Raw genomic sequence first — 14,865 nt, forward strand, 5'->3', positions numbered from 1 at the left:
AGGTAATGAATGAGCAGATAGAAAGTAGGAGTTTGGCAATAAAAGGAAGGATAACTTGGGGGTGGGGAATGGGGAATATAACAGGATTTAGTGAAAGTTTTTTAAGGATGAGAGACACCTGAGAATGTTTTTAAGCAACTAGAAACTAGCAACTTGATAGGGAGAGTGAAGATTGAGAAGGAATCATCAATTGGAAAAACTGCTAGGAATTCTAGAATGGAATTGGACCATTCAAAAATAGAAGTCTAAGTTTTTTGAACAGAAAGGATCAGATTACTCTCTGGGCCTGGAATAAAAGAAGTCAGTTAAAGATGTAGAAAAAGTGTGACACAGGAGAGCTGAGGGAGCTCATGACAGCCTTGATTTTTCATAAAGAAGCAAGGTCATCTGGTAAGAAGTGGGATTGCACTGGGGGCTTAAGAGAAGTTTTAGAACACTTCACATGGGCTGTGTGGCAAAGTATCAATGAGACAATAATAAAAGGATTGTAGTGAGAGCTTCCTGGAGATTCAATTAGCTAACATGAAATATTATAAGATAAATCATAGCTCACTTCAATCTATGCAATAGAGTCTTTCCTTGTTATGAAATACCTTTATAGAGATCTGGCTTCAGTTAGGAAGATCTGAATACAAATTCCAATTGTGAAACAAACTGTATTCACATAGATATCACACTTGATGTTTTGGTTTCTAAGACTAAATTGCAGAGTTGGGGCTAATCTACATTAGCAGAGAAAATTTCTTAATCATAGACAGTTTAAAAAAAAAGATGCTCATGTGAGTTTGATATAGGTTCTAGATACATTTTTCTTAGGTGCTTCCATTGCTTGGAAATAGGATAGCTACAAAATGTAATTTTTAGTAGCATAGCTATGTTATATCTTTTTAAATGGAAAAGAACAAGAATAAATTAACCTATTATTATGTTCCAGAAATTTTGGCCAGTTCTATCCAATATATCTCAAAGTAAAAAGCTGACAATTATCTTTCCCCCCCACAGTTTTCTTCTTTTTTTTTTGCAATTAGCAAGCATTTTTTTTATAATCTTGCCTCTACCCCATTCCCAATTAAAAAGAAAAAGAAAGGAAAAAGTCAAGCAAATTGGCCATGTCTGGAAATATATATTTCATTCTACATTTTGAGTCTATCACTTCTCTGTGAGGAGGTGGCTAGATAGTATGCTTTATTATTAGTCCCTTGGAATTGGTCATTGCATTGATCAAAATTCTCAAATTTTTCAGTCGTTTTTACAGCATTTGTATCATCATACAAACTGATCCCCTGTTTTTGTTTTTCAACCTTTATTATTTCATACTATTACTTTGTTACTTCTTGCAGCATAATATTTCATTCTTTTAGGTACTATAATTTGTTCAGTCATTACCCCAAAGATGGAGTGCCTATTATTATTATCTCTTAAGCTTCCAGTTCTTTGCCTCTACAAAAAGGGATGCTATAAATATTTTTGTCCAAAGGGTCCTTTTCCTCTTTTCTTTGAACTCTTTTTGGGAAATAAGCCTACTAGTGGTAGAATAAGTACCACTGGGTCAATGAATATGCAGAATTTAGTGAGTTTTTTTCAGCATAGTTCAAAATTGCTTTCTAGAATGACTGGACTATTTAACAACTCCACAACATCATGTTCAACATTGTCAGTTCCATCATAGTGCATTTATGTGCCTGTTTTCAGATAGCCCTTCTAATATTTGTCATTCCTTTTTCGTCATCTTTGCCAATTCAATGGATACTTGGTGGACAGAACCACTGAGTTGTTGGAATGCTTGATTCTTCTTTTGAAAATTGGTAATTACCCTTTGCCCACAACTCTGCTTTCCCACCTGACTTCACTACTTCTATCACCATTCATTTAGACATCTATGTTTGAAATTTTGATATTATTTTGAACTCTTTTTACTCTTCACACATATTGAATCAGGTACCAAGTCAATGTTTACCCTTGCTGTAACACATCTACCCTTTTCTTTTTATTCCTATTGTCACTATCCTGATATGAGTCCTCATTACCATTGCTTGAAATACCACAACAGTCTTCAATCTTTTTACCTTAATTCTCTCTTCTTTTAAACTATCCTTCACATTATTGCTGGATATATTTTCCTTATTTCATGAACAATAGAATGGCACCTTTGGGGGAAAAAAAAACTCACAGACTGCTATTCCAACTTGTCCCTAACCAGTAGTCATCCAAGTTTTGCTTGAAAATTTCTACTGAGAGCATGGACCCACACTTAACACCATATACCAAGATAAGATCAAAATGGGTCCATGACCTAGGCATAAAGAACGAGATTATAAATAAATTAGAGGAACATAGGATAGTTTATCTCTCAGACTTGTGGAGGAGAAAGAAATTTGTGACCAAAGATGAACTAGAGACCATTATTGATCAGAAAATAGAAATTTTTGATTATATCAAATTAAAAAGCCTTTGTACAAACAAAACTAATGCAAACAAGATTAGAAGGGAAGCAACAAACTGGGAAAACATCTTCACAGTTAAAGGTTCTGATAAAGACCTCATTTCCAAAATATATAGAGAACTGACTCTAATTTATAAGAAATCAAGCCATTCTCCAATTGATAAATGGTCAAAGGATATGAACAGACAATTTTCAGAGGATGAAATTGAAACTATTACCACTCATATGAAAAAGTGTTCCAAATCACTATTGATCAGAGAAATGCAAATTAAGACAACTCTGAAATACCACTACACACCTGTCAGATTGGCTAAAATGACAGGAAAAAATAATGATGAATGTTGGAAGGGATGCGGGAAAATGGGGACACTGATGCATTGTTGGTGGAGTTGTGAACAAATCCAACTATTCTGGAGAGCAATCTGGAATTATGCCCAAAAAGTTATCAAACTGTGCATACCCTTTGATCCGGCAGTGCTACTCCTGGATTTATACCCCAAAGAGATACTAAAGAAGGGAAAGGGACCTATATGTGCCAAAATGTTTGTGGCAGCCCTGTTTGTAGTGGCTAGAAACTGGAAATTGAATGGATGCCCATCAATTGGAGAATGGCTGGGTAAATTGTGATATATGAATGTTATGGAATATTATTGTTCTGTAAGAAATGACCAGCAGGATGAATACAGAGAGGCTTGGAGAGATTTACATGAACTGATGCTAAACGAAATGAGCAGAACCAGGAGATCATTATACACTTCGACAACGATATCGTATGAGGATGTATTCTGATGGAAGTGGATTTCTTTGACAAAGAGACCTAACTGAGTTTCATTTGATAAATGATGGACAGAAGTAGCTACACACAAAGAAAGAACATTGGGAAACGAATGTGAACTATTTGCATTTTTGTTTTTCTTCCTGGGTTATTTTTACCTTCTGAATCCAATTCTCTCTGTGCAACAAGAGAACTGTCCGGTTCTGCAAACATATATTGTATCTAGGATATACTGCAACATATCTAACATATATAGGACTGCTTGCCATCTAGGGAGGGGGTGTAGGGAGGGAGGGGAAAAATCGGAACAGAAACGAGTGCAAGGGATAATGTTGTAAAAAAAATTACCCTGGCATGGATTCTGTCAATATAAAGTTATTATTAAATAAAATAAAAGAAAATATTTTAAAAAAAAGAAAAGAAAAGAAAATTTCTACTGAGAGAGAACCTGCTATCTCAAGAAGCAGCCTATGACACTTTGGGATATCTGTGATTGTTAGGGCCGACTAGTACAAAGTATCACCAACAGACAAATAGACCCAAGGCCCTGGGAATGGCAGTACTCCCTGAGATCAGGGGCTACTGCTTTCAGCTCAGCCTTCACAGCCATCCTCCAGGGATGGCTAGTACCAACCAACTACCATGCAAAGAGTAGGTAAGCCAGTTTAGCTGAAACAATAAGACATGCTAAAGGAGAGACAGGAGGCAGCATGTACTAGGCAAGTTAAACCACCTCACTATCACCACATTGACTATTATTCTCCCCTCAGACTCTGATGGAGGCAGTCTAAGACTTTGAACCCTTTGGAATAACAAAGTTAAAGTAAGTTTCCAGCCATGACTCTTGGAAGCAATCTCTGAGGGATGGCCTGGCAACCGCTCCTATAAAAGGTATAGACATAACTTTTGAAGCCTCCCAAAAGAAAGTTCTTGCCTTCAAAGCCCTTGGTATTATCAAATAGTTCAAGATAATGAAATGAATTAATTTTATTAGTGGAAATGACATTAAGCAGAGGCATACACATGTTTTGATGCTGAAAGCAGACACTAGCTTACTTTGCATCACCAGTGTACAGCATTTTGCATGTGGAAAGTACTTAATAAATGCTTCATTCAATTTACTCATTAGACAATTTTCCTAACATTATGCTCAAATCTGGCTCTTTTCTCCCCAATGCTCCCAATGTTCTTTCTCAGATCAAAGGGAACAAGCCTAATTCTTTTATAATAGGGTTTTAGATACAAATGAAAGTAGATATCATGTCTTCCACAAGATTTTTCTCCTCCAGACCAAATTTTCCCAAATCCTTAACTGATTCTCATGGAATTTTCTCTCAATGCCTTTCACCATACAGCTTTCTATCTTCTGGATGCCTTCCAATTTATCTATAAAATTCCTAAAATGTAGTGCTGAAGACTGAATAAAATATTTCAGTGTGGTCTGATCAGGACAGAACACAGTACAAAGACTTACATGGTCCTGGACTTACACCTCTCATGATGCAGCCTTAGACTGCCTTGGAATATGTTTGAATGCAGTTACATTTTTTGATTCATATTTAGCTTGTAGCCAATTCAGACCCTAGAGCATTTTCAGATTACTATTTTCTAACCATATTCTCTCATCTAGTATTTAAGTTGATTTTTTTTAACAACCTAAGACCTTATATTTTATCCTTATTAAATTTTATTTTATCAAATTCAGCCAAGAAGAGCCCAGTGGGATATTTTTGGACCTTAACTCTGTCATACACCACATTAACTATCCCAACTAACTTTGTGTCATTTGTGAATATGATTCATTGATAAAACTGTTAAAAAAAAAAGAAAGAAAGAAAGAAAAGAAAGAAAAGAAGGAAGGAAGGAAGGAAGGAAGGAAGGAAGGAAGGAAGGAAGGAAGGAAGGAAAGAAGGAAAAAAAAGCACAAGTCCTAGCCAAACATGGATTCCTAAATCCCTGAACCAGAAACTGGGCCTCAGCAAATACATTAGGCACTTCTTTCAGTACTCTGAGATGTAGTTCATTTGGATTTGGTTATTAGAATTCACTAGGAATAGTCAGGTGCTTTTACTATCTCCCCATTTATCTTGGATTTCAATTCCCCATTGGCTATTTTTGCTCTGTTGTTTCTGCCCAAAGTCATTTTCTGGAGGAAGAAATCAGAAGCAAAGAGATGAATAACATATCATCTTCTTTCCCCTACCACTAGTTACTGGCTCATCTCTATATTAAAATCCATTTTAAATTCTTAACACATAATAGTATTCTGTATATAATAAAGTCAAATTAATAAAAGAAAAACTTTGATGGTGTTAGATTTCCATATAGTATTAATTTCTCATGATAAGTTGTAATTCATTAAAATCTTTTATCTAATAATAATAATTTGGCACATTAAGGTTTGCAAAGCACTTTACGAATATTTTATTTGATCTTCATACAACCTGAGATATGGGCAGTCTTATTATCCTTATTTCACAGAAGCAACTGGCTTGCTCAAGGTCAGGCAACTATATTAATTGTCTGAGCCTGGACAGAACCTCATGTCTTTCTGATTCCAGATCTAGGAATACCTTCTCTCTCTTCCTTCCTTTATTCTTTCCTTTCTTTTTCTCCCAGATCTTGGTTGACTACTGCTAATCTGAAGTGTTTTGACTTGTTTCACTTCAGCACTAGGCTGGTTTGCCTCTTCTTTGACAGCCTGGTGGCATCGTGCTTCTGGAAGGCTCAAAATGTTACTGTCATATTTAAGTGTGAACTGGCTTTGGCCCTAGTATTACAGTTCAAAACTCCCAACTCAAGTTATTCACTAGCTTCCTTATCCACCAATTCTCAGCAAGGATTACAGGAGTGTGACATCATGTTTGGCAGGAACCAAGCTCTAACCTGTGGGTGGCCGGAACCAAATAGAACAGGCTAGAGACAGGAGAGTCAGGAATCAAACAGAAATTTAATTTCAGAGTGAGGAAAATGGCTTGCAAGCCAGAACACAAGTGCCAGAGCTCTACCCCAATGGAAGGGATTCGAGGCAGTGTGGGGAAATCTCCGTACATATACCTAGTGCTACACAGTGAGCTATGGCCCTGACTTCGAGGGTAACAGCAACAATAAGACAAGTCTGACTGACAGCAGAGCTTCATGATTGGAACATGGGTACAACAGGAGCTAGTGTGAAACAATTCTGGAATTTCTCTGTGGCTCAAATCATCCAGAAGGTGAGCCTTAGAGATTGTTGTTATGCTATGCTCAGGGCACAGGCTGCTAGCTGGCCTTAGCTCTAAAAAACAGGGTATCTCCAAATATCTTGAGAGCACTAAATTATTAAAATGCTTTACAAAACAATGATAGATATAATATTAAGTGCTAACCTAGTAATATTACACATGTATCAAAAATAAGACTATTCAAAGGTTTCTATAATTTTGTTAGGCTAAGGAATCACTTCACTAATGCAAATGACATCCTATTTATGATTTATCTACTAAATCCTAGGCAGTTACCTGGATTATACAGAAGATAAGTGCCTAGGGTCATACATCTAGTAAATATGAAAGGAGTGAATATTTGAACTCATTTTCTTAGTTGCATGAGAGAATATCAGCAATCACAGATCGTTGGTACTCACTCTGATGGCAGAAAGTGAAGAATAATTAAGAAACTTTTTAAGATAATGTGGAATGTTGGAGGGGATGTGGGAAAACAGGGACACTGATACATTGTTGGTGGAATTGTGAACACATCCAGCCATTCTGGAGAGCAATTTGGAACTATGCTCAAAAAGTTATCAAACTGTGCATACCTTTGATCCAGCAGTGTTTCTACTGGGCTTATACCCCAAGAGATACTAAAGAAGGGAAAGGGACCTGTATATGCCAAAATGTTTGTGGCAGCCCTGTTTGAAGTGGCTAGAAACTGGAAAATGAATGGATGCCCATCAATTGGAGAATGGCTGGGTAAATTGTGGTATATGAATGTTATGGAATATTATTGTTCTGTAAGAAATGACCAGCAGGATGAATACAGAGAGGACTGGCGAGACTTACATGAACTGATGCTAAGTGAAATGAGCAGAACCAGGAGATATACATACCTCAACAACAATACTGTATGAGGATGTATTCTGATGGATATGGATTTCTTCGACAAAGAGATCTAACTCAGTTTCAATTGATCAAGGATGAACAGAAGCAGCTATACCCAAAGAAAGAACCCTGGGAAATGAATGTAAACTGCATTTTTGTTTTTCTTCCTGGATTATTTATACCTTCTGAATCCAATTCTCCCTGTGCAACAAGAGAATTGTTCGGTTCTGCACACATATATTGTATCTAGGATATACTGTAACTATTTAACATGTAAAGGACTGCGTGCCATCTGGGGGAGGGGGTGAAGGGAGGGAGGGGAAAAATCGGAACAGAAGTGAGTGCAAGGGATAATGTAAAAAATTACCCTGACATGGGTTCTGTCAATAAAAAATTATTAAAAAAAAAAAAAAGAAAAAAAGAAACTTTTTGATGGGGGTAAAAGGGGTGAGTGTCAAAGCTGGCTTGAAGGTTAACATAAAAAAAAAACCAAAACCTAAGATCTTAGCAACTGGTTTCATTACTTCCTGCAAATGGAGGGAGAAGAAATGGGAGGAGTGTCAGATTTTATATTTTTGGGCTCAAAGATTACTATAGTTGTTGACTAATTAAAAGATGCTTGCTCTTTGTAAGAAAATCCATGTCAAATCTGGACAACACATTAACAAGCAAAGACATCATCTTGCCATCAAAGGTCCATATAGTCAAAGCTACACTTTTTTCCAGTAATAATGGATGGCTGTAAGTTGGACTACTGAAAAGGTGATTGATAATCTTTTGAATTGTGGTGCTGGAAAAGACTTTGACAGTCTCTTGGATAGCAAGAAAATCAAAACAATGAATAGTTAAAGAAATTAATTCAGTCTATTCACTGGAAAGTCAAATGTTTAAGCTGAACTTTATTTTGACAATATAATGAGAAGAGAGAACTCAATGAAGAGACCCTGGGAAAAATAGAAGGCAAAAGGAGAAGGGAGCATAAGATGAGAAAGATAGAAAGGTTTGCTATGCTATAGTCCACGAGGGGTCACAAAGTCAGATATAACTGAATAAGTGAACAATAATTACCACAATATCTTTAATTACATGCTGACTCTACATAAAAGGAATCTGAAAATAAGTTGTCAAAACTTAAATTCACCAAGATTTAAATATATATATTTCAAGTTCCAAAGTCTTTTGCTTGAACCCCTCTCTCCCATTGAGAAAGTAAGAAATACAATACCCATTACACATATGAACTTATGCAAAACATATTTCTACATTAGTCATATTGGGAAGGAGAGCAAAAAAAAAAAAGGGGGGGGGGGAATAAAATATGTTTCACCCTGCATGCATAGTTCATCAGTTCTCACTCTGGAGCTGGATAGCATTTTGTGTTAAATCATAAATCCTTTGTTTTAAATCCACCAAGATTTTTGGGATATCCTGTACATATGGTATGTCATAAATTGTAGATTTTGTAATACATTTTTACATTAATGAAGAAGAGAGGGTTGAAGGAAAGGTGTTGTGTCCATAAATCAACAAGCATTTGCTAAATACTTAGTATGTGTAATATGCTAAGCAATAAACATACAAAGAGAAAAAAAGAAAGGTCAGCTTTAAGGAACTCATTTTCTCATAGAACAGATGATGGTAAACAAATAACAAAAAATAACATATATAAGATATATTCTGGATATATACCCTAAAGAGGTATCCTCCCCCCAAAAAAAGATAAAGTCCCCATGCACATGAATCTTTATAGTAGCAGGTTCTGTAGTCGTGATGTAATATAGATTCTAGAGGAGGCAGCAATAATTTTGAGGTCCCCTGACCTTAGGAGGCTTCTATTCTAACAATCTATCTGATTCTAAAGTCTTCTGGTCTCAGGACAATCCCACAAACCAAATTCCTGAGACAATAGTGAATAAACCACTCCTCAATTCATTGCTAACTGTCAGATAAATAATTTGTTGGTCAGTGAGAATCAAATTCCAGAGATCACTCCCTAGCCCAGGCCATGGCTCTACCTCTGGGCATAGAATTAGCACGTTAATGATAGAAAGCTGGATAAAGGTATCCCCTCTCTCTTAGCATTTTGCTGAATTCTTTTGGAACTTAGCCTGCTTCAACTGACCTTAGAATTACAAATAAACGTTGCCCCTTGATCGGGAAATAAGTTCAAGCCTGCAAATTCTTTTGAGATACCTCGGAACACCGGTCTGTGACCCCAAACTTTTGGGGTCCACTTCCTAAACTCAACAGTAGCAAAGAACTAGAAATGAGCTAGATATCCATTGATTGGGGAATGACATAACAAATTGCATTATATCAAGTTAATGTACATGAATGAATGTAATGTGATATTATGGTACCGTAGAAAACAATACAAAAGATGAGTAAAGAGAAGCTTGAACTAATGCCAAGTAAAGTAAGCAGAGCCAAAAATAAAATAACAATGTATACAGTCTCTAAGATATAAAAACCCACCAAGAAAAAATTGGAAAGTGAACGTTGCAAAATTACAAAGGACAAGGCTGTCCAGAAGAAATATATGAAGATAAACACTGATGCTTTTTTGCATATTGTAAAGTGGTACATTATATGTATTTTTAGATTTTTTTGTTGTATTGTTGGGCTTTGTTTTTTTTTTTTTTCCCCTTTTTTTTTAAACGAGATGGCAGGGAAGAGTTGTAGGGAAAAATACTGGGGAAAATTTATGCAATGTAAAAACAAATGATATCCCTAAAACAAGTTTTATAAAAAGAAATTTGGTGTAAAAGGGATTTAATATTGTGGGAGGGAGGAAGAGGGAAATATTGACAAGAGAAGGCTTACTGAAGAAGGTAGGACTTTTAAACTGAGTCTCGAAGGGGGTTCTAAGATTTTTTTTTTCCCAAAGCAATGGATTCAAAATTTATGTATTTCTAGCTCCCACCAGCAATAAACAAATAAGTACCCCGTTTTGCAGCAGTGAGCAAGAATTTAAAGCACAAACTCTTTCTAGAAGCGTCTGATCAGGACTAATAGACCAAAATATGAACTTCCAAAAACCCAGTTTTACACTTTAGGATAATTGTCTTACCTAAAGTTACAAAACAAGGTAAAATTAACAAAAGTAACAATAATAATAATAGGCAGCTATATAGTGCTTTGAACATGTTCTCATTTGATTCTCACAACCCAGGGATGTAGGTGCTGTTATTATCCCTATTTACAGATGTAATCAGAGATTAAGTACTTTGCTAGTAAGCATACCGCTAGTAAGCATCGTGGGACTAAATTTGAACTCAGCGCTTCTTGCCTCCACTTCTGTGATCTGACCAGGTTCCAACAGCAAGCTACTCTCCCCAGACAGAGCACAGCCTGTTCGAAGGCGTGGCCAAGTTGCGCAGACCCGGAAGACAAGCATAGGGCCTTTTCTGCGCCCGCGCATTCCCAGCTCACTGAGAAGCCCCACCCCCTTCGCCAAGTGCCCCTCCCCTGGGCTGGCTCGCTAGTGGTGCACGGCTAGGAACAAGCCAGACTCCTTCCGGCCTTGCTCCTTGGCTCGCTCCGGGTCCTCCTCCTTCCGCCCCACGTGGTTTGTCCGGGAATACACACCGGCAGTCTGCGCCCAGTGCGCAGCCCTTCCAAAGATACCCACATAGGCTCGTTACGACCCTTTGGCCATGGGAAACCCAAAGAGGAAAGCCCTTAAGGAAGAGAGTAAGCCCTCCTCGGCCGGTCCTGCGAAAAGGCCTCGCGGGGAAGATTTCACCGGGCAGCAGTTTAAGACACAGCTCAAAGACCCTCAAACTATGGTGTCAGGTACGCATCCCGCGCTGCGGGGATCGGGGGTCAGGGGTTAAAGGTCGGGCGAGGGGCGGAGCTCTTGCGGGCACGTGGTGCCGGCTCCCATTTGCTTCTGTGATACCTCCCCACGTGTGCGTCCTCTCTTGGTTTATTTGGGGCAACTCTAACATACTCAGCATCTGTCAATGTCCCAATTGACACTTTTGAAGATCACGCCCGCGCTTGTTTCCTCATCTATAAAATTACGGAATACAGTTAGATTTTCTCCAAGGACTCTTAATTTCAGGATCTCATGTCTATTCATCCTTACCCAGCTGTCACAATGATCTTAAAAACCCAGATTTTATAGTTTAGCTCCCAAGTTAAGTGAAAATCAGCGGTTCCTTGTCACCGCCAGGATCAAAGAAGAAACCCCCTGTTGGAGATTCAAAGCCCTAAATCATTCGGTCTCTTCCTACCTTTCTAGTCTTCTTAAATCTTAATCCTCTCCATATACACTGAAGTACTGTAACCCTGGTTTCTCTGCGGTTCCTCGTGGTAGATATTCCCTCTCCTACCTCTGGGCATTTTCCCTTGGCTTTCTCCCATGCATTGAACTCTCCTCTCGGCATCTCTAGCTTTCTTCAACTCACTCCTAAAGTTCCACTTTCTAAGAAGCCTTATCTATTCTTCCTTAATCTTAGTCCCTTCCCTCTGAGATTATCTCCATTTATTCTTTGTCTCTTGTTTGTACATAATTGTTTGCATGTTTTTGCCCTTTGTATCCCCAGTGCCTGGCACATAGTAGGGGGCTTAATACATTCTTGTTAACTTGACAACTCCTAGTATTTGTGATTTATTAGCATATCACAGCAAAAATTAGGACTTGATTAAAAAATATATTTAATAGGACCTTCAGATGGTTGAAAAAAAAAGTTTGCCATTCAGTTTAATGACCAGCACTTTAGAGCAGAAACTTTGCATTTGAGGAATTTATTTAATTAGATTCAGAGAATTTAGAGCTGGAGGAGACTTTTAGAAGTTGTCTGGTCTGACATTTCCATCCAGAAATTCTCTGAGCAGTGACCCAGAATTATATCTGGTGCTATGATTCCAAACCAACTTCTCCCTTCAAATTTTGTGTTCTTTTCACTGACCCACACTTAAGAAATTACATGCTAAATCTAGGTTAAGATTTTGATAAACATTCCCAGCTTTTTAATCCTGGATACTTCACTTTATCTTTCCAAGCCTGTTTCCTAATTGTAAAATGGGGAATATATGTACTACCTACCTCAAAAGTTTTGAAGAAGAGATTTTGTAAGACCTCTCATTGAGCCAAAGTTTGTCATTAGCCAAGTCTTTTTGGTTTTTGGATAGCTCTAATTGTTACTCACAAATATTACTGTAGCAAATATATATAAATTTTACATTTTATGGTATTCACATTAAAAAATGTAATATTAAATATATTTAATATATTTATGTATTATAAGTTATATATTTAACATATCATAAAATGTCTAGTATTTCTAATCATGACATATTTCAATACTTCAAGGATCTGTGATTTCTTCAATGGCTATATAATTGCCATCAATGAAAATAGCAATTCCATTATGTGGACTTAGTAAAAAAAAGACTTGGGAATTTCTGTGGCTGAAAATTTCACTGGTCCATGGTCAACCTAACGATGAGCTTCTCCAGACAATTCAACTGGTTCTTAAATGACAGATATAGTCATTAGGCTCTAACTTGAAGCCTTTCCAGTTTGGTAGGACATACCAAAGCTTAAATAAATAAGTAGTAGCCGCAGCAATATTAGCAGCAGCCAACATTTCTATAACATGAACTATTTTCCTGGTACTGTACTAAGTACCTTACAAATCTTATCTCATTTGATCCTCACAACAACCCTGAGAGGTAGGTGCTATTATTATTTCAGTTTTACAATTGGGGAAACTGAAGCAAACAGGGATTTAATGACTTGCCCAGGATCACATAGCTAGTCAGTGGCTGGATTTGAAATTAGGTGTTTCAGACCTCTGCCTCAATGAATTATAATCTACCTAGCTATTCAGTAAATTCCATTAGGCTTTGAAATCCCAAACTTATTTCCAAGCCAGGATAAGGCATTGGAATGTCATGTTAGTATATTATACTGTAGTATCTCAAAATAATTCTGAAATAGGCAACAACAACAATAATTATAACAGTAGCTGATATTAATATAGCCTTTTATGATTTTAACTTGGGAAACATTTATTAAGCACTTACTATGTGCCAGTCATTTATAAAAACAATTATCTACAAGCATTACCTTACTTGATAAAGTCATTCAGAAGCTTTTATTAAGCACTCTCTTATGTGCCAGGCACTGTGCAGGGCCCTAGGAATACAAAGATAAAGGAAATAACTCTTGCCCTTAAAGAGCTTACATGTTATAACTGCAAAGTGGATAGTAGTGCCTGTATTATATCCTTTATTGAATAGATAATGAATTTGAGACTCAGAAGTAGTGTGACTACCCCAGGTCATGGAGTTTATAAGTGACAGCTAAGATTTGAACCTGTGTCTTGACTGAAGTCCAGGGCCCTTTCTGCTCTGCCATGTTACATTTGCTTGGTAGTTATTACAGTTTTTTCCATTATGAACTTTTTGGTTAAATTTTGTTTTAATTTGCACTAAATTGGAAAGCTGGCCCAGGCAGACCTGAATTCAAATATTGCCTCTGCAAATTACTGGCTGTGTGTTCCTGTTCAAGTCACTTAACCTCTCAGTGCACTGGGCTATTATTCTATAATACTATTTGTTTCAAACAAGTCGAAATATGCATTGGTAGAGGGAATACTATCAAACATTATTAGATTGTAATTTCAAGAAGGCAAGAGTTGTCTTTTTTGTATCCCCAGCACTTAGCTTAGTTTGTGCCATATAATAGGTGCTTAATAAATATTTACTGATTGATTGAAATATATGGTAAATATCAATGCAAGAACTATTCCAAACTATGTCTGATTCCTGTATTTCCTCTCCACGCTTCTCAGTAAAAACTTGGATATCCTCACTATGGTCGGTCATGGATTATACTTTCTGTTGTAACTGGAATTAATATTCTCTATCTGTCCCCTGAACTTGACCTTTCATCTTTCCCTTCTGTGCTCACATAAAAGCTGTTGTCATTTCCTGGATGTAACCTCATCTCACCTTTGCCTTTTGAAATCTTTGAAATCTTCCTTGAAGCCTTCTCTTAGTTGCTGCCTTCTCTAAGAAGTCTTCACTGACGAGCCTTCTCATTCTTCTTCAAGTGTGTGTTGTATTTTCTAATAGCCCTCCAAGCCTCTTGAGTTGGAACTGTTTTGGTTTGTTGTTTTTAATCTCTAGCACAAAACACAGTACCTTGTGTTTAGTAATAATATTTGTTGAAATGACTTGAGAAATAGAAAAAAAAGAAAAACATGAAGACAGTTTTTCTTCTCTTTTCCCATGGTTCCCAATAGTCTTCTGTTTTTCAGAATCACAGCTTTGGTACTTTTTTTGGATTTACTCATCATTCACAGTTCTCCATAATTCAGTATTGCTCATCTTTCCTCTCTTTGCTTTCAGATGGATTTTTTCCCCCTCATAATTTCTTAGCTGGGGAAAGCACTTTAAGTAGACTTAGTAACACTAATGTGTAAATGACTAGATCATCAAATTGTAGGATCTTAGAACTAGAACTTAACCTAAGCAGTAAACTAGTGTTATATAATTTATCACCTTTTATAGGTGAACAAATAGAAGCCAAGGAGGTTAAGTAATTTGCT

At 36.9% G+C, this 14,865-nt stretch overlaps 1 protein-coding gene across 1 annotated transcript in view; it reads left to right on the top strand.

Moving 5' to 3' along the window:
• The first annotated feature begins 10,854 nt into the window (after nucleotides 1-10,854).
• Nucleotides 10,855-14,865, top strand: part of URB1 (URB1 ribosome biogenesis homolog) — an 89,448-nt gene continuing 85,437 nt past the window's right edge. Inside the window, exon 1 of the mRNA XM_051984972.1 lies at nucleotides 10,855-11,095. Within this exon, the coding sequence (XP_051840932.1) occupies nucleotides 10,957-11,095 (139 nt within the window). The 5' untranslated portion in view covers nucleotides 10,855-10,956. The remainder of the gene's footprint in view (nucleotides 11,096-14,865) is intronic.

This window comes from Antechinus flavipes, chromosome 3 (assembly GCF_016432865.1).
Source record: "Antechinus flavipes isolate AdamAnt ecotype Samford, QLD, Australia chromosome 3, AdamAnt_v2, whole genome shotgun sequence".
Taxonomy (NCBI): domain Eukaryota; kingdom Metazoa; phylum Chordata; class Mammalia; order Dasyuromorphia; family Dasyuridae; genus Antechinus; species Antechinus flavipes.